We start from the raw sequence: 27212 nt of genomic DNA on the forward strand, positions 1-27212 counted from the left end.
ACGCACACTAAGCGAGAAGCAAATCGAAATCCGCGACCAACCCTTCGATTCGAAGACGACCGCCAGATTCCACCCTTTCGACCTGTCTGTCGCCCCCCCTCCCTGTCGCCCAATTTCTATCCGACACCCCGTTTAGAGATACACAGCCAAGATGTCTGGAAGAGGGTGAGTGTTTTTTTTTTTCCATATCGGGAGACGATTCCGGGAAGAGGAGGAATATCATCTTCAACGTGGGGGAATGAAGGATTGGAAGGAGATGAGACGGTGAATTCGGGCTGAGGAAGAGAGGGACGGATTTCGGGTTTGCAAGCAGAATGTTGCGACTTGGATGATTGGGAGATGCATGAGGAATGGAGATATACAAGATACAAGGGAAAAAAGGAACCGGATCGGAATCAGGATCGCTGGATTGGATATGAGTTCGATTTGATACGGGAAAGGTTGCTAATGATTTTTCGCTATCAGACGCGGTTGTTCCGGCAACAAGCTCAAGATGACCCTTGGTCTTCCTTGGTATGTTCATCATTCACACCATATCCATATCCATATCCATCACCACGTTTGAATTCCCGCGGTCTTGTCCTTCGAGAATCGGTTTTTGTTTCTTTGCCATCGACACATGGAATCACCACCTCGAAATCACAACCAAATCCCGTCCATCCCTACAATGCATCTACACACGCCTCAAACCCGAGAAACAAAGGAAGAGAAAGAACGAAGCTAATAAGATACAGCGGCGCCGTTCTCAACTGCTGCGATAACTCCGGTGCTCGCAACCTGTACATCATCTCCGTCAAGGGTATCGGTGCTCGTCTGAACCGTCTCCCCGCCGCCGGTGTCGGTGACATGGTCATGGCCACCGTCAAGAAGGGAAAGCCTGAGCTCCGGAAGAAGGTCATGCCCGCTGTCGTCGTCCGTCAGAGCAAGCCCTGGAGACGTCCCGACGGTATCTACCTCTACTTTGAGGACAACGCTGGTGTTGTACGTATACCTCGTATCTAACAATCCCTACGGGATTGTTCAGATACCTCTTTACACTGTGAAAAAGGGGGGTTACTAATGAATGATAGATCGTCAACGCCAAGGGTGAGATGAAGGGATCCGCTATCACCGGTCCCGTCGGTAAGGAGGCTGCTGAGCTTTGGCCTGTGAGTTCCATCCTCCCCCCATTCCTTTCTTTATATACTAATAAGGGACAGCGTATCGCCTCCAACTCCGGTGTCGTCATGTAAATTGCCTTTTTCGGTGCGGTGGAATACCAATAGAGGAAATTTCGAAACGATACCAGAGTCGGGCTTTATTTCAGGGTTGTGGTACCGGTTTTAGTATGACCATCAAGAACAAAAATGAAAATGATTCATAAAAATTTAAATCGGGGCGGTGTAGATTATTCCAGTAGATACCTTGTTGGATTGAGGGTTATGGGTATTAGATTAGGTGGAGGTGGGTAGATGGGGGATATCTACGGAGTACTCCGTATCTATCTGTCTATTCCTAGTAGGGGTAGATATAGTGCGGAGTAGATGCTTGGTATCTATACTTGATGCTGTTTATATATGAATTGTATCGTGTTGGTCTTATCGGGCTTAGTGAATTAAATTGTATGCTGGAGAATAATGTTCTAAATGATCCAATATAGACAATAGTCTGCTGTGATATACTTTTATACATATACTCATTGCTCCTTGGTCTTCTGTCGAGGTCGGGTATCTTTTCCAGCAGATACACCAGACGCTCCAGCACCACCAAGGAATAATATCAACACCAACACTCCAGTCACGATATCCAACACATGCACTGCCCACCAAATGTGCTGCACGCCCGCAGCACACATCTGAATCCGATACTGCCACTCGCCATCAAACCAGACCGATAGTAACCCAGCATATCCCCCATACTCCCCCATCATAGATCGCATCGTGACCTCCCGAATGGCTGGGACTCCTATGCTCTTCTCCCTCTCTAACCCCGACATCAAATCCAACTCGCCATACCGCATCGCATCCCATCCCCACCCCTTCTTCTCCCCCTCCTCGTCCTCCTCAACCGTCCGATTCACAAAATGCACCACATCACACCCCGTATGATCGTGGCCCGTTAAAATCAGCCCCTTCCGACCCCATCCACCCCCCGGCACACTCTCATCCCCACTCATCCCAAACACGCCCTCCAGGACCGCATTCGCGCTAACATACTGACTCAAATGATTCTGCTCCTTCAATCCACCGGCATAGAACCGCGGTTCGTCTTGGGAGTCATCCTCCTCATGAAAGGCAAAGTACGGCGCATCCGTACAGACCCCTTCCTTCTTATGCAGAGGAAGATGCGTCAACAAGAGCGTGAACGTGCGGTTTCGATCCCCCGTGACGGGGGGACTGCGTTCCTCCAACAACCCGTTCAGGTATTCGTACGCCGACGCCTGGATAGCCGGGTCCAGGGCCGGAGTGTCCAGAATGAGACTGTTGAGGTTGATGAGGTGGATGGTGGGTGCTTCCGCATCACCTGCTTCTCCCTTCACTGATGAAGAAGAGGAGGAGGAGGAGGAGGAGGAGGAGGAGGTTGAGGGCAACTGGAACTTAACATCCCACTCCCCCCGTCCAAACACCCTCTCGAACCTCTCCATCCTCCCCCGACTCACATCCCCCGCATACCCAACATCATGATTCCCCACGATATTCACCAGTCGATTCTCCCACCTCGCATCCTCGCCCAACACCTCCACCCCCGAAATATGATCCTCTACCCGCGTTCCGCCCCGAAATACCCTCTCCCAGAACCGTTCCCCCCGGGCTTCAAACTCCCCCTCACTCACCCACTGACTCCCAATGAGATCTCCCAGCACTGTGACATGCGAGGGCACACTCCACCAGTGCAGGGTGCGGTAGATGTGCGCGAGGTAGTAGTCATTGCCGAGGAGGTCGAGACGTTTGCGCGCGGCGCGGAATGCGCGGGGAAGGTCGTCGTGGAGGAGGGAGCGGAGGAGGGAGCGGAAGGTGGAGAGGGTTGCGGAGGGGGGTTTCGAGCGGAGAGAGGAGCGCAAGTCGGCGTAGTAGTTGGAGAGACGGGCTGGAAGCTGTTCGTAGGGTTTGGGCAGCGAGGAGTCGCCTTCTAGTTGGGGGTCGGCGAGCACGAGGAGGCGGAAGATCGGGGGGTCGGCGGGCGAAGCGGCGGACGGGGAAGGGGAGAGGTGGTGGCGGAGGGTGGTCAAGAAGGAGGGCGAAAGGTGAGGGATCGAGAGGAGGGAGTTTGCAGCGGACGAGTCATCAGGGAGAGGGAACGCGCAGCCGTGGAAGAGCGGGTAGAGATACAAGTAGACGGTGCTGGTCAGGGCCAGCGGGATCAAGACGACCAGCACGCGGCGGAGGAGCAGGCGGAGGAACATCGGGACGGCCGCATCAACGAACTAAAAGATTAAAAAGAATGACAAGAAGGAAACGAACGGGTCAAGGAGAGGCGGACGGGTCGGACACAGGATCAATCCATCATCATCGGGCGAGTACAACCAGGAGAAGAAGATGAAAGAGAAGGACGAGAAGAAAGGGATCCGAGGCGGGCTGTTGGAGGCGGGCCAGCCGCCCGGATTGGTGACGCGGCCCGCCGATCTACAAGTCCAGCTCCTACGATGATAGGAATCACAAGATACTCTCACAGCGAGCAGACGCCTTCGGGCAAACCAAACGGGGTATATCACATAAAAACGCCAAACAGGGTGCGGTCAAAATTCAAATCACACAAAGAAATCCACCCCCAATCACCGCGAGTTCCGTGCCAACAGCGACCCCTCCTCCATCTGCAACGGACTCGACGACCGATTCTCCTCTGCATCCACATAAACTGGCTCCGGGTCTGTCTCCGAATCCAGAGGCACCCCTTGGATCATCAGTCCGTTGCTATCCTTCTCCAGATCGCCCACTCCGGCCCGCACCTCCGCCTCCGCCGCCTTCGGGGAACCCTCAGGACCGGTCATCAATGCCGGAGGGCGCTGGTTCATCAACCGCGCCTCCTTGAGGCTGATCGTGCGTTGCTTGTTCGTCGTCTCCACCGGCAGCGCCATGTCCCGCTCAATCGTCGCCTTCATCAACGCCGCCATCCACAGCCGTCCCTCCTGCACGCTGTCCACCTGGAAGTAGTGGATCGCCGGCTTGGTGAATTGTACCGTCCGCGACGTCCCCGACTTGGGCGGCACCAGCTTGAAGAAAAATGGCCCGTCCCCGCTGCCCTTGCTTCCCCGCTGGGACTCGACACCGGCCTTGTCGGATGACACCCCGTCAGAATGGCTCACCGGGGCGGCCGGAGTGGGCGACGCGGTGGAGCCCGTGATGGTGGCATGGAGGGCCACGATAGGATCGTTGTCCGCACGCAGCACCCGATGAGCGGTGATGTCAATCAGGCCTCGCTCCTCCGTGTCCTTCTCCGAATAGTAGTACGACAGGCGACGTCCCCGTAAGACAAAGAGACGCGGCTTCCACGTCGTCATCAGATTCGACGACCGCTTCTTCATCCACCCAAAGTATTCACAGCCAACCATCTGCTCCTGCGGCGACTTCTTCTCCAGCCCGCGAGTGTAGGCGCTGGTGTCTTTCTTCGACTTGACCCCCGCCTTGACGGACGGCCGGGATCGAGGCCACAGCCCGCCCTCGGCCGTCTTGTTTGATCCGTCCGTGCTGAGTCGCTCAGAGCTCTTAGTCGTCGAGGGAGTGGTCGACCCGGTCCGTGCCGACGGGTCATTGTCCCGGACGGGGGACGCCGGTGGTGGGGTCGAAGTGTCAATGCCTTTTGCAACCACGTCAGACATGGCACGGATCCCCATGGCGCGTCGAAATTTGGGCCCCGCACTCTTGAGCTGGGGCACAGCGGATGAGCGCGACGAGTCACTGTCTGACTTGCCAAAGAGCGGCCCAAACAAGCCCAATGAACCCGTGGGTCGGTCCTCCACTGCGGAAGTGGGTGCCGACTGTTGGCCACGACGGTCAGCCATGCGAGTGCTCAGGCTGCGGAGGCGGCCCTTGGGCACCGGGCTTGTGTGCGATTTCGAGGGCGGTGACATCTGCTTCATCGATTCCCGGATCGAATCCATGCTCCCAATGCGCGAATGGCGCTTGCCGACGCGGATCTGGTCATCCCCAAAATTCGATGGCCGAGAGTCGGCGCTGCCCGCTGCGGACTGACGCTTCTGCAGCAGGCGCCGGTTCTTTCGCATGTCGCCCTCGGGCCCCGAGAAGTAGCCCCGATCCAAATCATCGCTCACCGCGACGGCTGGATCGGACCCGTTCGACTCGGAGGGGCGGTGGCTGGGCTGGGGCAAGAACCCGGTCTCCTGAGGATGGGACGTCCCGGCTGCGGTGCCTGGGCGAGGAGGCAGCCGCTGGGCTCCGCTGGCTAGGGTCCAGCCACGATCGAACGACCCCCGCTGGTTAGTACCTGGCGACCCATCCAGAGCACCGGAGTACCGATTGGTCGCGTCAATGGACGAGTGACGCCGGGAATGATTGATCTCTCGGATGGAGGCAGCCGATGGCCGTCGAGAATGGGCCACGTAGTTTGGCGTCTGCGGCGTAATCGGCGAGCTGGCATTGCTTTGCAGACTGTTGCTGACCAGGCGCGGGTGCTGGGTGCCGCCGTTCGATCCTCGCAGCGTTGGGATCCGTGGGAGGAGCGGGCCCGTATGACTCGCACGACTGAGGGCTCGCTCCTCTGGCGGAGCGGGGACAGCAGCCACTGAGCCACGAGGATGATGCTGTGGCGGCGGGCTGATGCCCTTGATCTCCTCCTGGAACGTTCGAATCTTGTGCCAAGTTTTCAATCGACGCCCCATGACACCAAAGTCAAACTCCTTCATGAAGAGAAAGTCTTGGTTCATGTCCAGCAGCACATCGCCCGAGATCTCCTGCTCCACGAAGATGTCACAGTGCTTGTCCTCGATACCCCATTGCTGCAGCTGCCGGGCAGTTTCGGTTGGCGTCCAACGCCGGACCTGCTCCTCACGCGGCTGGTTCTCTTCTTCCTCATCGGTCTCGTGCCCGTTGATGTAGGACAGACGGTGCTCGAAGTGGCTACTGTACTCACTCGCCGAATCGTTCATCATCTTCGGCTCCTGGCCGGCGACACTGTGCCGCGGCGTGCTTAGATCGGTGATGTGCTCGTCAATCACACTGAGCGTCTCATTCATGACGGGGCTGTCTTGCCCATTGACGCGATGGCCGTCCATAGTCTGCCGGATGGATGGTTGGATATCGACACTCATCTTGGACGTGGGTAAAGGAGAAGAACTGGAGCGTTGTTGCTGTTTGGGGGAGAGAGCTGGAGCGACTGGACCCCCTTGCAAGTCTGGCGCCCGCAGGTCCGACGCGCTGGTATGGCGCGAGACATGCGGGGTGGAATCGGCGCTCTGGGGAAATGAGACGAAGTCTGTAGTTTCCAACTGGCTCGATTCCGAATCGGTCCCGGCATCAGAGCCCAATGCGGCCGTGCCAGGAGCATCTACCCGTTGCCGAGAGGGAATTCTAGGAGCAGTGGTGGTGTAGACTGCAGCAACCCCCGGGGGCTTGTAGTTAGTAACACGGCCGTCAAGGTTGTAGGCGCCTGTCAAGTCTCGTACCTCCCGGAAAAAGACCGGTTGAGCCCGTATTCAAATCCTTCCCTAGATACCAACCGTCCCCGAACCCATCATCCAGCTCCACGAGCTCAATCTTCTCCCCGCGACGCAAAGTGAGTTCATCAGGGCCACGCGCATCGAAATCATCTAGCAAGGTGGTAAGCGGATCAGTCAGATGAGCACGGACAGGCGGGGTCGCACATTGCGACCGACCAGAGAAGAACAGGTCAACTTACGAACAACGAGAAGAAGGTCGCCAGGGCTCACCCCACGGGGAGGCGTTGTGAGAGCCATTGTGTATCCTCCGTGATGTCGGGGCTAGTGAGAATGAGGAAGCGAAATGTGACGAAAGGGGATGACGAAAGGGAGGCCGGTTAAAGCGCCCAAGTGGGGGGAAACGGCCTAGAGAGCGACAACACAGATGGGAGGGGAGGAATTGCGCCGGACATGGGGCAAGCCGCCCTCCCGGGTAATTAAGAAGCAGATGGACGAAGACACTCGAAGTAAAGAGAACGGATGCCAGCGGAGGAATGTAAACAGGCGGAGAAGGTTGAAGGGAGGAATCTGGCACGCAGCAAGATGAACGAACGGATGGGTCCGACTAGTAGTAGATGAAGTAGACGGAGCTCCGTCGAAGGATATTAAATGGGGGTGGCCAGAGCTTTTCGGTGGGATTGATGGGTTGCGTCAGTGGGCTATTCCGGGCGATTCGCAGTCTGACGTGTAGTACGTCGAACGTAGAGAAATAGAGAAGAGAACCGAGGGAGAGTGAACGATGGTAGCAGATGAAGTCGATAATAAGACAGTGACGATCCCGCCGGGACAGGGCCGGTCGGTCAGGATTGCAACCGAAAATAATAATCAAATCAGATCACGGCCGCAGACTGCAGGCGCTAAGTGGGCGGCTAGTTAGGTGGATCAGTGGGCGGCGGAGAGGAGAAGGTTGATGTATCTTTGAGTTTGAGGTGAGAGTTATGAATTGAATTTGGAGAAGCGGATGGAGGAGCTATGAATGTAGTGGTTGTGAGATGAGGTGAGGTGATGGGAGGGGAGGAGAGGGGAGGGGAGAGCAGAAGGGGAGGCAAGTGAGTAGTAACGAAGTCAAGTGAAGCGATGCAAAGAAAGAAAGAAAGCGCGAAAGCAAACTGAAGCAAACCATGGAAGCGGGGGATGCGAACGAGTAATAAATCTTACCGGTTTGGGCAGGAGGCGACCAGAGAGAAAGCGACTTTCACCAGCATCAGGACGGAGTCAGTCAGTCAGAGTGATTAGGCACAGTTCACTACGGGAGGACGCCGCCCTGAAACAGACCACCACCACCCGCAAGACTGGCATGCGCTGACTTGTTCACCCGCCTGACTGGAGCCAACGGATTCGTCCCGACAACTGGCAGCCTTCATCCGGACAAAGTGAGGCCATCCCCATTTCACGTCAGGTTATGTCAGGCGTCGGTCGAGCTCGCCCTGCGGTTTCATCCGATCTTCCCAGAGATTAAAGGACCATGTTGGACACCGACTATCTACTATTCGCGAACCCATCTACGGAGTACCACCCCGTACACCAGTAAATCACCCTCCCAATGGCGAACATGTTTTAGCTACATCGCCTCCCCTGCAGGATCGACATTCCAGGCTCTGATCCATCACGCATCCGGAGGGCCAACAAGTCGATGCATCGCATTCGGCGCCAGTCCACTATTTATAAACAAACAGACAGGTCGATCGATGGAATCTTCGGTGAATGATGCACCTTGACTTCCATGCTTCTTGGAGAGACCCGAACTCTTCGGGGCTCCCTGTTTCTGCTGCAGATGGAAGGAACGACCGCTGCCCTAACCAGGGGAAGAAGAAGTATGTACAGTAAGTAGGGAAGGAGCAGCAACCACCACCGCCTTGCGCCAGAATATAGTGAGAGTTCCGTGTCTATGGTACTACCTACGACTATCTACCTAGTGCTATGTAGTAATTCTCCGTCTCCTCCTTTCCGTCTCATCGCTTGCATCCGTAATCCATCAATCAAATGAATATCCATGATCCATCGCATCCTCAGTCATGCACTGGGATGACCCTGGTTGGTGTCTTGGTCTTCATTCACTCCCATCGCGATCTATCCACCTCAACCTTCTCAATCTAGTGCCTATTGCCGACTGCCTACTGCCTAGATGCCGGAGGGTGACTACTTTCTTCCCACCGTGAATCCTAAACAAATGGATGTTCCCGTACTTTTGTCATACTACTACTGCCCGGCTTAGATATAGTTCTCTGCCATGATTGCTCTCCCCGACGCGCCCTCCCCGACCCAGCGGCGCCTCCCACAAACGAACCTCATTCTAGTGGACGCTGGCCTGGGTCTGGTCGGTTCGTCGTCTTTGAGTTTTCCAGTTTTCCCCTTCCACCGTCGGCTCACATCATCGTCTTTCTCTGCAAAGTTCTCACCCCGCCACAAATCATCACCGTTCCTCCACTCAGCGCTTTTCCCCGGAAAATGCCAGGATGATTCTGCCCGGAAGTAGTCGCCGAAGCGATCCTGCGAACCTTGGCTTTGAATCGAGCAATTCGACCGCCAGCATATTTCTTGGGGCCGTGCGACGATCTTGGATGGATGCAGCGACCACCGCGCCTCCCCTCTCCTCCTCTGTCACCTCGGCCTCTCCCCCGCGTTCTACCACCACCCGTTCGGCTGGTGCTGCTGGTGCTGCTGGTACTACGGCTACAACGGTAAGCTCTAGGGGCCCGTCAGGGAGTCCACAGCGGACGCGTGTGCGGGAAAGTCCTCCTCGTGGGCCGCCCGTCAACCTCACCACTTCCTCGTCCTCCGACACCACCACCACGTCGCCGTCTGCCGCTCCTCCGCCTCCTCCGCCTCCTCCTCCTCCTCCTCCTCCTCCTCCTCTTCCTCCCTCCGGTCCGATGGCCCAATCCGACCCCCTGCCGCTCGCCTCGACAACAGATGGGAGGAATGAGAAGGAGTCCTACCTCAGTCGCAATCTTTCGACCCTGCCGCGGACCAATTCTACCACCACCGCGACCGCTGTCCGATCGGTGACGTGCCAAACCACCGCGCTCCCGTCGCCCGATCCGAGCATCCCATGCTCGCAAGCCAGCCCAATCAGTGCGATTGATCGGAATGGTGCTCCGGTCGGACCCAGTCCTTTGTTGTCGACTTTGCCCTCCCCTCCGACCGGAGGCACCCCGCCCGTGTCGACCACTCGGCCAAATGCACCCCAGACCGGCGGGCTACCGACGCCTACGTCGCTGACCAATGCCACCACAACTCCAGGGGGAGGTCAGGTAATCTCCGCCATGCTAAGGGATTCAGAACCACATTCCTATTCACATCCGCCTCCACAACCGCAACTGCAACCGCAACTGCAACTGCAACCGCAACCGCAAGTACAACCAGAGCCACAACCACAGACGCAACCGTTGGTATCTCGCGATCCTCGCGCAGGCCCTCAGGCGTCTTCCTGGATGAGCGCGTCAACATCCCCGGTGGTCCAAGGACACCAGCAATCGGCGGTGATGCGGCCCGTGCCAATGCTACCCATAGACCATTCCATGTTCAAACAATGGCTGGAGAAACTGGAAGCCTTTGCGGCGGAAGCGACTCATAACAGGACCATCTCCGAGGTCGTCGAATCGCCGCGGGTTCGTCTTTTGCAGAGCGCTCTGTTGGACAATGACCCCGTTTACCTGGCTCTCCATCAGATGTATTGCCTGTCATCCTACGCGCCGTCGGAGCTTTGCAAATTGCCTGGGTTTGGCCCAGAACAGGAGAAGGGTCTGGCCGTAGTCAAGCAGCTCCTCGTTGATAATAGTCGACTCTCCGGGGATTTTCTCTACTGGTGTGTGAATTTTCCGGAGCCAATGCAAAAACTGCTCGCCTGGCCGTGGTGGCGGGATGCTCTGGAACAAATCATGAATTCCTTGGTCCACCTCTCACGGAGATGGGATACCTTTGAGCAAGTGACGCGTGAGCGCGGGCTGCCTCCCTTGATTGAGGAGATCATCATGACGTTCTCCATTAGATCACATGTGATGCAGTACAACATCTTCCTGGCCCTGTATCGACGGCTTCCCGGACATCGGGGAGAGCACAACTTGTTTGAGATCTTCAACCGAGACGCCAAATACACGGACGAGCGTCTGGACTCGCCCAAACCCGTATCGGTGGCACGTGCCAAAAGGGAGAGGGGTGTGATCCTCTCCATGTATCAAAAGGCCCTCACGCCGACCACTGCCCAGGCAGCCACTGCTCCTGCCCAGCCTCACATTCACTCCCAGCCGGTCGAGTCCCCATTGGCGGCAACCTCTATCCTTCCTCCGCAGCCGACACCACATCAAGCCATCACAATGCCATCAGCCTCGGCGGTTCTGGGGTATGAACCGAGAAGGGACTCTCACTCGTCCTTGCCGGGAAATGGCCCTCATCCGACAGTTCCCTCCTCCACGGCCGGGCCCAATCCAACCATATCGCCGGTGTCCGCCCCGTACCTCTCACAACCCCTGGCTTTTCCCTCCCAGATCGCCAGTACACATTCACCGCGCGTGGCCCCAGTGCATCAACTGCAGCCATCGCCTCGTCAACCTCAGGTGGCTTACCCGTCACGGGTGGTGCTCTCCCAGCCCGAAAACAGTCACCAAGCCCCAGTAGCGATTCATCTGCCAGGCGCAACAGCCGGGCTTCCTCCTTCGGTTCTTCCCTCACAAATAGCCCCGTCGCACCCGGCCAGTGCCCCCGTATCGACCGCCATCTCCGCACCAGTATCCAACCCTAATCAGCCCCCCACCCCTGTTGCCACTTCCGCTCCCTGCCCGGCGCCGGCTGCTGTGCCACGACGACGCGGCCGACCCCCACGGAACCCCCAGCCCAACGTCCCGCCCCTGCCGCGATACACAGCGATGCAGCAGCAGGCAAATAATCCCCCGCTCCCCCCGCCTTCAGCCTTCATTCCGTTCTTCCCTCCGCCGGGCCCACTTCCGCCTCCCAATCCGCGACCTCATCCACTGCGGGACGGGCTGCATCAGGCTCATCTGCGTGGTCCTGTCAATCGGTTTGTCATGCCCGGGCCGGCCGCCGAGCCAGTGACGCAGCTCTATCAGTACCTTCATGCCTTCGCCGCACAGCCTACCCCACTAGGTCAGTGGGATTGTCGCTTTGACTGGACATTCAATCTGCCTAAGCCTGCCTTTGAGCGGCTTGCAAGGGTAAATCAACATGGAGACAAGCTGCGTCCGGCACGTGTCATCACAAATGGCCAGCAGATCTTCCGCCTGCGGTGCATCCAAGTAGATGTGTCCACACAGACCGTCCCCGAACACACCTGGTGCACCACGGAGACATGTTGGCCCAGCGTGATGTACATCTTCGTCAATGATGTGGAGCTTTTTGCCCGGCGTCGTCAACAAAACGGCAAAGACCTGCCCCTCGAAATCACCGAGCAACTCCGGGAGGGGCCGAACACTGTGACCATGCACCTCCTCCGCACCCCTGCCGAAGTGAAAGACCAAGTTTACGCGGCGGCCATTGAGATTCTCAACCTTTCCGATCTCGCGTCCGTCGTAGCTGCGGCGCAGACCTTGCCTGCCTCTGCATCTCAGCAGCAAATCCATAAGCGGCTCACTCCGGACGCGGACGACGAGGTCAGTATTGTGAGTGAGGATTTGGTTATCAACCTCGTCGACCCTTTCACTGCTCGCATCTTCAATCGCCCTGTTCGTGGTCGCTTGTGCACCCACCAGGAGTGCTTCGACCATGAGACATACATCGCCACTCGTGCCTCCAAGTCAGGACGACGTAGCCTCCGAGAAGACTGGCGATGCCCCATCTGCAAACAAGACGCCCGTCCTCAGACGCTCCTTATTGATGGGTTCCTCTCCGGTGTCCATGACTATCTATCGCGGACGAACCAGCTGGACGATGCGCGCGCCATCCGCGTTAAACGAGACGGTTCTTGGACACTGAAGGTAGACGCCGATACATCTGCGGAACAGGCATCCGACCGCCCCTCTACCACTGCGTCTGGGCCGTTGAAACGCAAGACCAGTGATTCTGCCACTCCTGCCTCGCAGAAACCTAAGCTTGAGCGCAGCGCCTCAGGCAACCGCGTCGGGTATCCCGAACAGGTGATTCTGTTGGACTAGAGCATACATGCACATCCATTCGCATCCTCGGGCGCCATTGTGTGAAACGGGGTCAGCCTCGTTTCATTTCTCAAGACGCTTTGTTAATCTTCATTTCTGCTATATTGCTTATCTGGCGTTCACTGTTGTACACGATACCCGAAACCTGCATGTTTGAGTTAATGGCTACGGCCTTGTTTCTTTTCTCCTGTGACGACTTTTAGCATTTGTCATGGTGTTTGTACATAAAGGAGTCATTCTGTCAGCATATCCATATCACGCCGACAGATTAGTGTCATTATTAACTGTCCTCGTCTTGGTGTAAGCTTGTAGGTGGCATCTCTTCTCGTGATGCATATTCAGCCATGTAGTACAGTAGATGTAAGTGAAGAGCAAATATATACCATCTTTCTCAGTGCTCACAGACGACATATTCCAGCTAGCTATACTCCGTAATACCTTTCAAGTTCTTCATCACCCCTCGCAACATATAACCCACAATAATGCTTCATATATGCTAGAGATCGCATCACGTGCAACTCATCCATACTTCCTTTCTTGTCCACACATCCACTGTTCTTATATTCACTTTCTACACAACACTTAAGTCATCGTATACCCAGTATATTTATCATACATTGAGTATCCTTTTTCGGATTACGTTGGTTTCTGTATGCCGTTTATTAGTAGTACTTACTCCGTACACACGGTGAGTATCTGCCGGCGTTCTTGTACATACTAGTCACATGGTAGGCAAGGAATGAAGGTTGCAATTGGAGTATATGTGTATGGTCCGGCAGTACGGTATGGTATACGATAACAGAGAACTACTGAATGAAAGAATATAAATCATGATATATTAGTGTCAGTGTCAATGCCAGTGTCAGCGGGGTATGTATCATTAATTAATAATTCATAGTATTTATATCTATCTATCAACATGACACACATCAAACATGACATAACATCAACATCAACAAAGACATCAATGTTGGAATGGCAATGGCAATGGCAATGGTAGTGGGAATGGTAATGACAATGGGAATCACTTCCGGACTCGTCGAGCATGACTAACCAAATTTTCAATCACGCCTTCAAACGCCTCTTTTTCACTGACTAGTCCGTCCAATCGTTTTAACCAGTACTCGAGGACGGAGCTCGCTCGTAAGGTCACGGTTTCGAGTTCTTGGACGTGTCCGCGTAGTTCGCCGTCTTTGAGACCGTCTAGGGCTGCGTCTGTTGTGGCGCACAATCGGTGCACGGCGGAGAGGTCTAGTTCTGGTGGCGGGGAGGGTTCTCTCCGTCGGGAGGTGCGGGTTCTGGATTGTTGCTGGGGGCCTGGGCTGCCGGGGCCGCTTTGCGTGCTGTCGCGCTTGGCGGCGAGGGATTGGGACCGGGAATGTGCTGTTGGTGGGGCGGAGGAGGGGCGGGTGTCGTCCAGGTTGACGGAGGGGAGAATGAGCTTTTTTTGTTTGGAGGCTGGGAGAATCTCGTCGAGGTCGACGGGAACGCCCAGGGAGACTAGGAAAAGACGGCGGATGCGGGATTTTACCCAGTTTTGGGGTTGGAGTGGGGGAGGGGCCACGAGCTGGGACCAGAGGGAGAGCGAGCGCTCGGTGCTGAAGATGGCGGTGGGGTTGGGGATTGGGTCGAGTGGCTGCAGGGTGGTGGTGTCTTTGGTGCTGGGGAAGAGACGATCGAGGGAGTCGGAGAGGGTGGTGTTAAGGTCTGTGAAGGAGGAGATGGCGTCGAGGTCGAGGAGCGGGGGCTGGAACGGGGGTTTAGTACGGTCTCTGGGTGGCTTGTGTGTTGATGGTAGGGGTGGTGCGTACGACTGAGGGAGGTGTAGGAGGCTGTGAAGGCTGGAAATCTGCTGGCTCGGCCTCGACAGCCTCCGTCATGGGCTCTTGGAAGTCATCGTCAAAGTCGTCAAAATCGCCAAAATCGTCATCTTCCTGCTCCTCGGCAAAATTGTCAAAATCGTCAAACTCGTCAGCACCGGCTGTGTCATCGGCTGCGCCGGTTACTGACGATTCTCCGCGGGTGTGACTTCGATGGCTTGTAGGCGAATCTGAATTGGTCAATCGTCCCTGAAACTTATGTCGTCCATTAATCAAAAACCGGCTTACCTGGTGTCTCGGGGACGGTTTCGGTCTGATCAGGCTCGGGGTCACCTGGCTTGGGTCGGTGAGCCAAAGGGCCAGCTTCCTCGGTATCGTCCTCGTTGGAGTTCACGCGAGAGAGCAGCGTCTCCGGAACAGGTACGTCGGCCGCGCTGTCCTCGACGAAGCCCGATATGGGGGACGAGTCAGCCGATTCGGAAGCCTTTCTCACCACGTCGGGCACCGCATCTGCCTTTCGTAGCTCGTATGCTGGAGTCCCAGGCACTTCGCCATGGCTCGGTTCGTCTAGATCGACTTTCTCGACTACTGTCCGCGGAATGGGCGAATTCGGAGTCACAGGCCGCTGCCCGGTAGCTGAAGCGCTCCGACTGCGCGAGCCATCCGGGATAATTTCAATCTGGTCGGGGACAGCATCCTGATCCCTAATTTCATATGCCGCGGTTCCAGGCACCTCCCCATGCGAGGGTTCCTCGTCGACTTTCTCCACTCGGGTTAAGGGGATAGGGGATGCGCGGGCGGACGGCGGGTGGGATTCGAGGTGTGGCTGGCCTTCACTGGCGTCTGAAAAATGGTCGTCGTCGCTGTTGGTGGCTGTATCAAGAAGGTTAACGTCCTATCCAAAGGTGCTCAGTACTAACTGATGCTCACCGGAATCCCGAGCCCCCGGGTCTTCCAGCTCGACGCTCTTCCTCGGGGGCTCCAAGTATGGACTGGACGGACGGGAAAGGCGTTCGGACATGAGGATCAATCAATGTTTCAATCGTAGATCATGTACAGAGGGACACAGAGGCTCGTGAGAGAGTCTGAGCCCGAAGAGCCAGGGGCAGAATGGATATGAAACGGAGGGATGTTGTTGTCCTCCTGATCGTCGGGTTCGATGGGAGTCTCGAACGTGGCCTGAGGCAGACGCGGCGACATCATTTAGAGCCTCAGGCAAAGAGGGCACCAAGGCAGAAAAACATTATGCCTCAGGTGTGCAGGCTAGCCGCCAGACGCGGCAAGCGCCGCCCCAGCAAAGAAGATGAATGCCGTCCATTTCATACTCCATTCCAAGCAGTTCATTGTCACTGTTGTGTTGGACGAGCACGGCGCGACTTCATCCTCCGCCCGAATTGACTATTCCGTTTCCCTAGGGCACCTCTTCCCCGGGCGCAGTAAGTGTTGCTTCTTTTTCACCTTCTGCTCTCCTCCAAACCCGGCCCGGACTGACTGGTTTGTCTTTTTTTCCCACCTCCAGGGCAGCCCTGTTGATTCCTCTCGTCATCCACCAAAACCATGTCCAATATTTTCTCATTTGATTCGGCCCCCGGCGGCGCGTCCAAGGGAGGAGGTCTTTTTGGGTCTGCTGGCGCCAATTCTGGCTCGGGCGCAGGCTCGGGCAACCTCTTTGGAAATGTAGGAGCTCCGACAAACGGCACTTCCTCGCCTCTGTTCGGGGGTGCTGCTGGCAGTGGTGCTGGAACAGGCACCAGCAGTGCTTCGCCTTTCAGCTTCGGAACCCAGAACAAGCCTGCGGCCACTGGCCAGACATCGCTGTTCGGCAACACATCACAAACTCCCAACAAGTCGACCGAAACTGCTAGCTCCGGACAGACAGCCACGAGTGGGCTCTTTGGAAATGCATCGAAGCCTACTGGGGGTCTCTTTGGCAATGCCACTTCCACACCCGGTCAGACTGGAGGTTCGTTGTTCGCCAATGCCTCGTCCACGACGCCCGCCGGCCCTCCCCCGCAGGGAGCGACTGGCCAGACGCAAACGCTCTTTGGACAGGCAGCACAGAAGCCTGGTGGTCTTTTCGGTAATCTGAACTCGACTACCCCGGCCACAACTACGACCTCATCGACCACCCCGTCTTCTACGACCGCTACAGCCCCTGCTACCACCCCGTCGCTGTTCGGGGGCGCCGCCGCCAACTCCGCCACCGCTTCGCAGCAGCCGTCGACCGGGGGTCTTTTCGGGGGGAACGCAGCGCAAAAACCCATGTTTGGTTCAAACCCGGCGCCTTCTACGGGGGGCAACCTGTTCGCCAATGCCAAACAGCCTGATACCACCACAAACACTTTGTTTGGAAAACCTCCTAGCGCGACACCGACAACCGAGGCAGCAGCAACAGCAGGAGGCGGCGCGCAGACATCGTCTCTCTTCAAGGCCCCGACGTCTGGAGCTGATGCCACCAAGCCAGTCTTCCCTTCTCTGGGTACTCCGTCTTCTACCCCACAGTCCACCACGACCCCAGCTTCCTCCTCTGCCACTCCGCAGAATTCTCTCTTCCCAGCCCTAGGTGGAGCTACCTCGTCGGCAACTCCGTCGTCGACACCTGCTCCTGCTGGTGGCTTGTTTGGTGGACTCGGTGGCGCCAAGTCTACGGCCACGACGACCCCAGCCACTACAGCCACCGCAGCACCCGCGGCGCAGCCCGCAGCGGCTACCGGTGGGCTGTTCGGCAAGCCCGCGGCGAGCACGCCGTCTACGCAGCCCGCTAGTACTACTGCCAGCACCACAACCACCACTACCACCACCACTGCCGGCGACAAGCCTTCCCTGGCCGCCCCTTCGACCACCACTGGCACAGCCGGCACGACCGCAACGACCACCGCGACGGGCGGCATTGGCCTTGGTGCATCGACTGCAGGACCGACTCCACCCGCCCAGTCCCGCCTGAAGAACAAGACTATGGATGAGATCATTACCCGATGGGCGACGGATCTGACCAAGTACCAGAAGGACTTCCGCGAGCAAGCGGAGAAGGTTGCAGAATGGGATCGGATGCTGGTCGAAAACGGCACCAAGGTGCAAAAGCTGTATGGTAGCACGGTGGATGCTGAGCGCGCTACTCAAGAAGTGGAGCGTCAGCTGGCATCTGTCGAGGGCCAGCAGGAAGAGCTTGGCTCGTGGCTTGACCGGTACGAGCGTGAAGTGGACGAGATGATCTCCAAGCAAGTTGGACCGGGTGAAACCCTCCAGGGACCCGACCAGGAGCGTGAGAGGACGTACGTATCCGCCCTTCTTCTTTACAAGTGTGACGGTGATGCTGACAATAGAACAGATACAAGATGGCGGAGAAGCTATCAGAGCGTTTGGATGAGATGGGCAAGGATCTGGCCAGCATGATTGAAGAAGTCAACGGCGCGTCCGCGACCCTCAGCAAGACAAACAAGGCGGATGAGCCGGTGCGTATATCATGTTCGTTGTATGGAATGTTTCATTGACTAATCTCTGCTAGATCTCGCAAATTGTCCGCATCCTCAACTCCCACCTCGCGCAACTGCAAGTCATCGACGTGGGCACCAACGAGCTCCAGGCCAAGGTGAACGCCGCCCAGAAAGCGGGCCAGTCTCTGTCCTCCCGCTTTGGCTACGGGCTGGGCAGCTCGAGCATGGGCGCCAGCGCTGCGGACGATTTCTACCGCTCTTACATGGGACGACGCTAGGGGAGTTATGTAACAAGGTACGGGATGGTTTAGGCATGCTATTTTTCCGCTGTTTACCGCTGGAGTCTTTCAATGGGAATAATGATAATCGCCATGAATATGGATTACCGGCTATGCTATGTAGAACGTAGATGGAAGAGGAGAGATTACATGTGGTAGCTAGGTAGCGAGCTAGACAGCCCAACACGCTAGCTGCTAGCTAAGCAGTCAGGTAGGTAGGTAGGTAAGTGTCATATCGTCAGCTCAACCAAACATAACTCATGTCGGCCGGACCGTGTCAATCAATAGTCAAGTTCATCACATCTAGTTCTGCTCGCCGCCCTGGTTCTTGGTGATCTCGTCACTGTAGCCGCATTAGCTTCATTTTCTATTCCCCACATGCACGGGCAGTAACTGAAAAGTTCGAAGAACATACATGTGCTTATCCAACTCATCCAGGTGCTTGCGCTGTTCCTGGACCTTAGCGCGAAGAAGTCGAAGCCTGTATCCCGTTCGTTAGCTTCCTGTATCTTCCCGTGTCTCTTTGTCCGGAATGAATGAACGACGGTAAAGGTAAAGGGTGTGTGTGGTGGGTATACGCACTTCTCCATCTCCTTATCGTGAATGTATCTTCCCTCCTGGGCGGCTTCGCGCTTGGTGAATGAGTCGCTGTTGGTATGGTGTGGTTAGCTTATGTTGTGTACTTTGATGGTAAGAGATGGGTGGTGATGATGTCATGCATCTCTGACAACGTGTATACTGTATAGAAGGGGAAGGGGGAAGGGGAACGTACGAGTGCTGGGCACCTCCCGCACGGGGAGCACCGGTATCGCCGGCACCCATTCTGGGGGTCAGAGCTGAGAAAGACCGGGTGAGAAGGAGACGGTTGGTGGTGGTGATGGGCTTGGTGATGGATTGGCGGAGCATGGTGGTAGTTGGTGGTGTGGGTGTTGTTGGGGATGAGGATGTGGGATGTAGGATGTAGGAAGGTGATGAGGATGAGGATGAAGGGTGGTAGATGATGTAGGTGGTCTGATCACGATGGGTTAAGGTATGTGAGAAAGCTTCAGGTCGAACAGCACCTCAGGTACTTGTACTCGTTGCAGCGGGCGAATAATGCAACCGGCCTGGCTGGATTACCTAAGGCGTCGAGACCGGGAGATGACGTCGGTTCATCGGGTGGATTCGATCCCGGCGGGTGGTGACTTGGCTGGAATCATGTGATGGGAGGGGACTGGTGAGTCAGCGCGGGAGGTCAGGTGAGCTGACCTGACGGGATGGTGTGTTGCCTAACTTGGCTGGACTACGGGGGAAGCGGAAGGGGAAGGGGGGCAGTGTTGGTTGGGACTTGGGATGTTGAGGATGCGACGTGGATTAACGATGATCCATGGCTAATATTATTACTCCTGGTTGACGTGAAGTCTACCATAGTATAAACTCATGAAGGTGGATGGATGGGTTTATCTATTCTGTCAAACCCAAGGAGATTAAATCTCACTTCAAGTAGTACCCAAGTCTGTCATGTTGATTCCTCCGTCCCCAAGCCGCCAGATCCCTGATGACGATGCGCGCGAGAATTAGTTATAGGATCGCCTCCTATTAAATAGTTCTGCGCCATCATCAATATTCCCCGAGGTTCCAGAAGGAATCCCTTGACCCAGATCAATCAATCAATAATGGTCCTAAGCGTCGGCCGACGCGCTGCCACTACTCCGTCCTTGACCCTTCCAATAATCACCTGCCGCCAGTCCATCTCCTTCGGCGACGGTCTGGGATCTCAGCTGTGGGCGGGACGATTGGCGGGTGTGAAATAGGGATGACGATGGGAGGCCCACCGAACCACACAAAGCCAGACCCGACAGGATGAGGACAGAAGAGGAGCAAGAGCGTGTCGGGACTCAGGAGACGCATCTCATTCTTTGGGTGGCCGATGGGCAATCCTAGTTCCGGCCACTACGTAACGGGGAGGGGGGGGGGTTGCTCTTCTGTGTAGATTGTTGTCCAGCATGTTGACGGTTGATGCCATTGGAGTGGTGGCATCATGGAGAATGGCCATGATGTGCACTCCGTATAGGTCGGGACTCCAGACCAGGCAGGCAGAGGAATGACCGCCAGGATTCTTTCTGCTTCTCTACGTCTCTACCCCGTGAAAGACGCCCCCTTCACCAAATAAACCCACGGGAGGGTCAATAATTACTGTGATTTCTTGGTATTATTAGTATCAATTATCGTAGTTAGTGGTCGGGGCCGGGTTCGGGGGGGAGAGTAGTAGTAGTGGTGGTGGTGGTGGTGGTGGTGGTGGATGGACTCCATCATGGGCTGGCCCTTGGGTAACTATGGACTAGTCAGTCGAGAGTATGGGGAGGCGCCCTCGTCGAAGGATTGGGATGATGAAGACGATGATGCTGCTGGGCGTCTGTTTGGCACCGCAGCAGCGCAGCAACAGCAGAGCAGCTCTTGAGGATTCCTGGCCAGTGGTGACCGCCAACTCCCTTTTCCCCCCTTCCGGCTGGCCATTAATTATTTCCCCCCTCCTTCTTCTTCTTGATCTCCTCCTCTCCTGCTCTCCTCCTTCTCCTCCTTCCTTCCTTCCCCTCTTCCTGACTACACTAAACCTGCCAACCATCTTACTCTCCTCTTCTTACTGCCCTCTCTCTCTCTTACTACTGCCACTCTCCCCATCTGACTAACCTCAATCTCGTCCTCTTTCCGGTACTTCCTCCCTCGTCCCCTCCACCCTTTTTCCCTTTTGCCATTCCCTAATTGATTGTCTCCATCTGCCCATCCCCTCCCCCTGCTTAAGTCATACTCCCCCCCCCCATTCCTTAAATTAAAAAAGGAAAACAAAAAGACAAGACTCGACCAGACCCAAAATTTCCCCCCAATTTATCCGTCGTTCATATTCTCTCCTTCAATTCCTTCTAACCTCTCCTTTTGTCAGACTATAGACTTCACCTTTCCTATCTGTTGCTTCATCTCAGGTAAGCCTCTCTGTCTTCCGTATCCTTGCCGTGTCTTCCCCCCTCCTCCGCGTACCATACCCTTCCAATGGCAACCCCCCTCCCCCTCCAGCGTCATCCACCTTTTCCCCTCCCGATCGCAAATGGCGGGGAGTTTGCGTCAAGAGGCTCTGCATGTCCAGGATCGTGTGCCGGTCTTGGTTGCGCGCTGAATGGCCGGGGGGTGTGTCTCATCCCCCCCTCCATGGCCGCCCGTCTAGACTACGCTGGAACGCGACACGGCAGGCAGGCAGTCGACGGCTAGCCGAGGGGAACGACTGGCAGCACCACGCCCACCTTTCCCAAGCCTCCCGATCGTCGCAGTGCATCCTGGTCTTGGGTGCTGGGTGATCAGGGGGTCGTGAGGGCCTGGAAAGTCGACTGATTTTTCCCTCGCCGTCTGGCGGGTGCTGGGAGACCTGATACGTATGACGGGGGCTCCCGGCAAACAGGGAAAAAGGAGGGGAGGCGTTATCGCTTTCGTGTTCCTTGCACCACTTGACTTCACAGCCTCACTTTTGCCCTGTGACTGCCTGCCCCTCGCTTCTCTGCACTATCGATTCCCCGTCCACTGTGGCGCTTATCCCCAGTCGTTCGGACTCTACATCCGGAAATCTATTTATTCGCGATCTTGCCCACTAATCTCCATTTCTCTATCCAGATAATCTTTCACAATGGGTCACGAAGATGCCGTTTACCTCGCCAAGCTCGCCGAGCAGGCTGAGCGCTACGAAGGTGCGTCATCTGCCTTTACCCGACCGCTTCTCTCGCGGCAACCAGGCTTCCATACTAACATGGCTGGTTTTTGATAGAAATGGTTGAGAACATGAAGGTGGTCGCCTCCGCCGATGTAGAGCTCACCGTTGAAGAGCGGAATCTCCTGTCTGTTGCCTACAAGAACGTCATCGGTGCCCGTCGTGCATCCTGGAGAATCGTTACTTCCATCGAACAAAAAGAAGAGTCCAAGGGCAACGAGTCCCAGGTTTCCCTCATCAAGGAGTACCGTCAGAAGATCGAGGCCGAGCTGGCCAAGATCTGCGATGACATCCTTGAGGTTCTCGACAAGCACCTCATCCCCTCTGCCCAGAGCGGCGAGTCTAAGGTCTTCTACCACAAGATGTGCGTGACGACCCATACTATTTCCACCCTCGATGCGATCGGGAACCATAACTGACATGTTTCCGCTTCACAGGAAGGGTGACTACCACCGTTACCTTGCTGAGTTCGCCGTTGGCGACCGCCGCAAGGGTGCCGCCGATGCTTCCCTTGAGGCCTACAAGAGCGCCACCGAAGTTGCTCAGACCGACCTTGCCCCCACCCACCCCATCCGTCTCGGCCTCGCCCTGAACTTCTCCGTCTTCTACTACGAGATCCTCAACTCCCCCGACCAGGCTTGCCACCTGGCCAAGCTCGCCTTTGATGATGCTATTGCCGGTATGTTGAGGCTGATTCTATGATATGCCGTCATGAGGCTAACAGATGTTGCAGAGCTTGACACCCTCAGCGAGGAGAGCTACAAGGACTCCACCCTGATTATGCAGCTTCTTAGAGACAACCTGGTAAGAGGACATGGTTGCCCTGTGTAGAACCGACCTGCTAACGCTGTGTAGACGCTCTGGACCTCATCCGAGGCTGAGCCCGCCGCTGAGCCGAGCGCCCCCGCCGATAAGAAGGACGAGGCCCCGGCTGAGGGCGAGAAGCCCGCTGAGTAAATCACGAAAGATGACGAAGGACTCGCGTGCGGACCTGGATAAGGTCGACCGGCCGACACACCTTGGATCTTAGACGCAGAAGCCTGGGTAGGAAAAGGGGTACGGAGTGAGAGTGCACATCTGGTTATACCATCTGGCAAACCTAGACGGCAAGGAGCTGTTGGCTATCACTGGCTGACGGTCTTGAACTCGAGGTCATGCTCTGTGCCCCGTGTTCCCTTGGCCTCGAGTGGCTTTTGGGTGGTGTCGTTGATGCCGCCAGTGGTCTCGGTCTGGTCTCTCATCCGGGGGCCTCCGATTGTCGTTTGATTTCTTTTATAATTTTTTGCCTATTGACGCAATTCCCCAAAGAATACCTTTCCCTGTCATCCATCGCACTTACATTAGTCAATCTATTCCCCACCGGACGTTGACTTCCCCGACCTGTCTTGGTTTTCCACATTGTGCCACGTACGGCGTTTGTTTGTCGCCTTAGCTGAGTTTAGATCTAAAGCCGGCAGTGGCTAAAGAAACTTGAATTATGATACCACGGTACTTGTAAGATTGTATAGAGGCGATGGATGCATTGGTCGTACCTTGGCCTGACATTAAGATAGACAGGAACATACCACTAACAGACAGGCTAGCACCAAATCCCAACCCGGAAAGCGAACCAAAAGACCTGAGAAACCACGCGACCAACCAAATCCCGATCTAAGACCACACCCACCATGATCAACTGTGTACCGACATGCAGAACAGCATCGTCCATCATCCCTCGCGGATACTCCGGAGTCCCTTCCGTTCGGAGACCCGGGACATACATGCATACCATCCTCCACCTACCCTCAAGTATACAGTAGTGCCATGCGTCCTCTGTACTCCGTTAGAATTTTCTACCTACCTACTGCCTAGGTGCGAGGGGGGTAGATCTTTGTATAGATTGCTATGTACAGTGGTGCAGTAAGATACATTAAGTTTAGTTGGATTTAGTGGATTGTTGGATTGTTCACTTGTGAGTGATTTATGGAGTACATGCATACATGCATACATGCATACATACGTACGTACGTACAGTACGCTTGACAAAGTACTGCCTATGGTACTCCGTACGGAGTACTGGACTTGACCCTGGTAGGGATTCAAGGGTGGCTACTTGGTTAACTTAGGTTAGATTACTTAGGACATAAGTAAAGATTACTGAATTAGGCAAGCAGTGAGAACTAAGCATCCAGGCCCCGGTAAGTAAGTACCTTCTATCTTTTAGCTTCTATGTCCTACTCACCTACCTCCTTTGGAATATGACGCAGGTAGGGGAGTAGGTAGGTAGATAGGCAGGGGATGGCTATTTATAGTCGTAGTTTTTTTTTTCTCTGTCCGGTGTATACCTACCTACTAGTATGTAGGTATGCACGTATGTACATTTAGTTATACACGAGGGATAAATCGACATAGATTAGAGAGGAAGAATAGTCTGGACTAGAGACTAGAATCTAGAATCTAGAGTCAAAGACAAAGACAAAGAAATAAGGGGGAAGAGAACTTAAGAAAAATGAGACGGAGGGAAAAGGGAATGACGTATGCGGCTAGTAGATAGGTATAGATTGTCTTTATTTTCTTTGTGTTATTCGTAGTGACTATATTGTGAGTTATTAGTACTCCGTACTGGGTTCACTTATGATGGTGGTGGTGGTGGTGGTATTCCTTCCCCAGGGATCAGTGTCTCAAGGAAGTAAGTACTACGCCCTAGGCAAGTAAGTCCCAGGTACCCCGTACATTTGACTCATTTACACAAAGCAAACAAAATAAACGAGATGCATAGTACATTCCCATCATCTTCCACCCCTACCCTAATACGTACTTTCCCCCAGCTGTAGATCATACTCTGTAGCTTTCCCCTAGAAAGGTAGGAACATGCATCTGACCAAACATCGGATAGGGCAGTCAACTAAAGTTCCACCTAGAATAAAGTACGGCTAGTACTTTCAATTAAATTTCTACTACCGACGGGGAACGGGGTTAGTTTCCGATGTGGAGGGTCGACTTTGGCTAGGTGGCTAGGATGAAGACAGCAGGAGAAAAAAGGACGTAAGCGATTGATGGGGTTGGTGGTGGTGTGGTGTGCTCGGCATGGTGGGTGTGGTGGTGATAGGTATGAAACTGATCGATGGCGGGTTTGCTGGCTCGGGGTTGGTTGGTTCGCGTTTGATTGAAGGAGTGGGTGGGTGGGGATCATCCATTGAGGTGTCAGACAAGATGCGGTGAGGACAGTAAGTACTATGGAGGAGTAGAATCATCTAGACTACCAAGGGACCACTACGGAACGACCCTAGGGGATTTACGAGGAGCAATTCGACAATTTTGTTCTCATTTAATGTATCAACCGCTCGCTTCTGGGTATGGTAAGCAAATGTCTTCAGAGCCAAACGAAAATCAAACCAAGTCGAATCCGAATCGTCAGACCGGGACGATTCCAATGTACATGTTGATGGAGGAAGGGTGGGGACGGGGAGGATGAGGTCGAAGTCGGGGACGAGTGAGGCGGCGATGAACAGGATGGGGAGGATGAGGATGATGAAAACCACATGAAGATTGGCTGCTCCGTGAAAATGCTTCCCGCCTTTTTGCAGACCTTTGCAAACAAATGCGCCCAGTGCGGTTCCAATGTCAGAAAGAAAGATGAAACACAACAAGTCTAAGTAACAATCCCAGTCAATGTCCCAACGCCGCGCGTGCTATGCCAATACACAAAGCCTCCGGTATGATATGACAGATAGGAAAGAAAGTAAAAGATAAAAGAAGAGGCAAGGAAGAAGGAAATGAAAAAAGTGAAACACAAAATATGAACAGAGGAAGGTAGACTCGACAAACGGCCCAACAAGCAGGCGTGGATCGCTGCCAAGACGGTAGGCGTCGATCAAACTCCCTGGAAACACCCGGCATTTGTGGATGATGTCACGATCACAGCCTCGTTGGGACCCCCGCGCACGCGCGCAGTGCATTGACGTGGGTGGTCCAGGCGGAAGAACCGGGCGTTGTGGGAAGATTATTGAAAAAGCAGTGGACAAAGTCGTGAGGGTGGTCATCGTGGTCGACCGCCGTGTCCCGTTGCACGATCACGTCCGTCCAGAAACAAAACGAATCGAAGTGATGTATCAATTTGCGAAAAGTCGACGGGCCCCCCCCGGGGCCCCAGGGTCGTACGAGGTTCCACCTGATGAAGCCGCAGATGTCATTTCGGAGTCCCAGACACGGGGAGGGGCAAGTCCAAGCGGATCTTCGCGTGCATGAATCGTATATCGTATTGCTGCTGAGCATGCACTGCAGCCAAGAGCGTCTCATTCCGGCGTATGCGAGACACCTGCATAACGAGGCGAGGAATGTGGCATCATCGGAGCCGAGAACTCATCAAGTGAAGGGTAAAGAAGGTCATCGCGCAGCAGGTTGCGTATCGTGAATTTGATCTGATCGCTCGCTTTCTCCCAGGGCAGCGAATTCCCGACCGTTAACGGTACCGGACAGCCGGGATGACAATGCGGCGGCGTAGCTATTTCTGCGATTTTTTGACCTTGGTGCTACTCCTCGTCATTTCGCTCTTGGTCATGTTGCGAGTCAAACCACCAATATAGTCCTGGAGAAATCGGTTCTCACTCTCGAGCTTATCGTGGTCCGATTTGACGGCTTCAATCCGTTCAGCGAGCGCTTGGAGAGACGACTGGAGGGCCTTGGCTTGTCTGTCATGGACACGTAACACATTAGCATTTCCCTCCTTGGCGCAGCTGGACCGGGGGGGGGGTAAGAAAGGGGAATAATCTTTGCGAACACTCACTCCTGTAATGTTTGCCGGGCTTCCTTGCCCAGTCGTTCCAGGTCAGCCGAGTTGCGTCGAGGACTCATGGCGCGCGCGTCGTCAGGGGGAAACTCTTCTTCTTCGATTTCGATCTCAGGATGATCTCGGGGAACCAGTATCGAGGCACTCGGTTTCCGACTGGCCATACGAGGTCTCTCAGAGCGCCCCCTACGTTCGGTTTCGGCGTCGGAGATGGAGGAGGAAGAGGAAAGGGAGGACATGTGCGAGCGACCGTTGTCGTTTGGTTGGGGAAGGGTCGGCACAGGAGAAGAACCGTGCACATCTGACGTTGACGCCATGGTTTTGTGCTCTGGTGGTGGCGCTCGTGGTTGAATTTAAGAGTTCCTGTGGTTGACTGTGGCTTGGGAAGCGAATAAGAAAAAATCTCGGGCGGTCGCTGAGGTAGGCTTTCCACGGTCGAGA

At 55.2% G+C, this 27212-nt stretch overlaps 10 protein-coding genes across 10 annotated transcripts; 4 read left to right on the forward strand and 6 right to left on the reverse strand.

Annotated features, from left to right (window-relative positions):
* The first annotated feature begins 128 nt into the window (after positions 1-128).
* On the forward strand, positions 129-1293 carry BO80DRAFT_425404 (60S ribosomal protein uL14). Its single transcript, XM_025719513.1, has 5 exons — positions 129-165; positions 466-513; positions 735-981; positions 1071-1148; positions 1200-1293. The coding sequence occupies exons 1-5, from the start codon at positions 152-154 to the stop codon at positions 1230-1232; spliced, it is 420 nt and encodes a 139-aa protein (XP_025574912.1). The 5' UTR covers positions 129-151; the 3' UTR covers positions 1233-1293.
* A 289-nt stretch (positions 1294-1582) lies between these two features.
* Positions 1583-3497, reverse strand: BO80DRAFT_465073 (uncharacterized protein). Its single transcript, XM_025722693.1, has one exon. It carries the CDS (start codon positions 3380-3382, stop codon positions 1676-1678), a length of 1707 nt encoding a protein of 568 aa, XP_025574913.1. The 5' UTR covers positions 3383-3497; the 3' UTR covers positions 1583-1675.
* Positions 3498-3751: 254 nt separating this feature from the next.
* Positions 3752-6889, reverse strand: BO80DRAFT_356371 (putative polarized growth protein (Boi2); the record flags this gene model as incomplete). The annotated part of the gene is made up of 3 exons (XM_025715789.1): positions 3752-6525; positions 6599-6742; positions 6832-6889. The coding sequence occupies 3 exons, from the start codon at positions 6887-6889 to the stop codon at positions 3752-3754; spliced, it is 2976 nt and encodes a 991-aa protein (XP_025574914.1).
* A 2100-nt stretch (positions 6890-8989) lies between these two features.
* Positions 8990-12971, forward strand: BO80DRAFT_425406 (MIZ zinc finger domain protein). The gene has a single exon (XM_025719514.1). The coding sequence runs from the start codon at positions 9088-9090 to the stop codon at positions 12736-12738; it is 3651 nt and encodes a 1216-aa protein (XP_025574915.1). The 5' UTR covers positions 8990-9087; the 3' UTR covers positions 12739-12971.
* Positions 12972-13603: 632 nt separating this feature from the next.
* On the reverse strand, positions 13604-15698 carry BO80DRAFT_425407 (uncharacterized protein). Its single transcript, XM_025719515.1, has 4 exons — positions 15489-15698; positions 14847-15431; positions 14550-14788; positions 13604-14485 (listed from the first exon to the last, which is right to left on the reverse strand). Exons 1-4 carry the CDS (start codon positions 15577-15579, stop codon positions 13763-13765), a joined length of 1638 nt encoding a protein of 545 aa, XP_025574916.1. The 5' UTR covers positions 15580-15698; the 3' UTR covers positions 13604-13762.
* Positions 15699-15897: 199 nt separating this feature from the next.
* On the forward strand, positions 15898-18363 carry BO80DRAFT_465077 (putative nucleoporin Nsp1). Its single transcript, XM_025722694.1, has 4 exons — positions 15898-15994; positions 16078-17830; positions 17887-18010; positions 18064-18363. Exons 2-4 carry the CDS (start codon positions 16116-16118, stop codon positions 18268-18270), a joined length of 2046 nt encoding a protein of 681 aa, XP_025574917.1. The 5' UTR covers positions 15898-15994; positions 16078-16115; the 3' UTR covers positions 18271-18363.
* A 91-nt stretch (positions 18364-18454) lies between these two features.
* BO80DRAFT_425410 (uncharacterized protein) lies at positions 18455-19191 on the reverse strand. The gene is made up of 4 exons (XM_025719516.1): positions 19043-19191; positions 18853-18918; positions 18686-18751; positions 18455-18613 (listed from the first exon to the last, which is right to left on the reverse strand). Exons 1-4 carry the CDS (start codon positions 19174-19176, stop codon positions 18574-18576), a joined length of 306 nt encoding a protein of 101 aa, XP_025574918.1. The 5' UTR covers positions 19177-19191; the 3' UTR covers positions 18455-18573.
* Positions 19192-21922: 2731 nt separating this feature from the next.
* Positions 21923-22960, forward strand: artA (14-3-3 adaptor artA; the record flags this gene model as incomplete). Its single annotated transcript, XM_025721485.1, has 5 exons — positions 21923-21983; positions 22061-22367; positions 22441-22682; positions 22737-22807; positions 22859-22960. 5 exons carry the CDS (start codon positions 21923-21925, stop codon positions 22958-22960), a joined length of 783 nt encoding a protein of 260 aa, XP_025574919.1.
* A 2606-nt stretch (positions 22961-25566) lies between these two features.
* Positions 25567-26239, reverse strand: BO80DRAFT_92777 (uncharacterized protein). Its single transcript, XM_025724925.1, has one exon. The coding sequence runs from the start codon at positions 26023-26025 to the stop codon at positions 25675-25677; it is 351 nt and encodes a 116-aa protein (XP_025574920.1). The 5' UTR covers positions 26026-26239; the 3' UTR covers positions 25567-25674.
* A 247-nt stretch (positions 26240-26486) lies between these two features.
* Positions 26487-27088, reverse strand: BO80DRAFT_356314 (short coiled-coil protein; the record flags this gene model as incomplete). Its single annotated transcript, XM_025715785.1, has 2 exons — positions 26487-26673; positions 26769-27088. The coding sequence occupies 2 exons, from the start codon at positions 27086-27088 to the stop codon at positions 26487-26489; spliced, it is 507 nt and encodes a 168-aa protein (XP_025574921.1).
* Positions 27089-27212: the final 124 nt, after the last annotated feature.

This window comes from Aspergillus ibericus (genome assembly GCF_003184845.1).
Source record: "Aspergillus ibericus CBS 121593 unplaced genomic scaffold BO80scaffold_21, whole genome shotgun sequence".
Taxonomy (NCBI): domain Eukaryota; kingdom Fungi; phylum Ascomycota; class Eurotiomycetes; order Eurotiales; family Aspergillaceae; genus Aspergillus; species Aspergillus ibericus.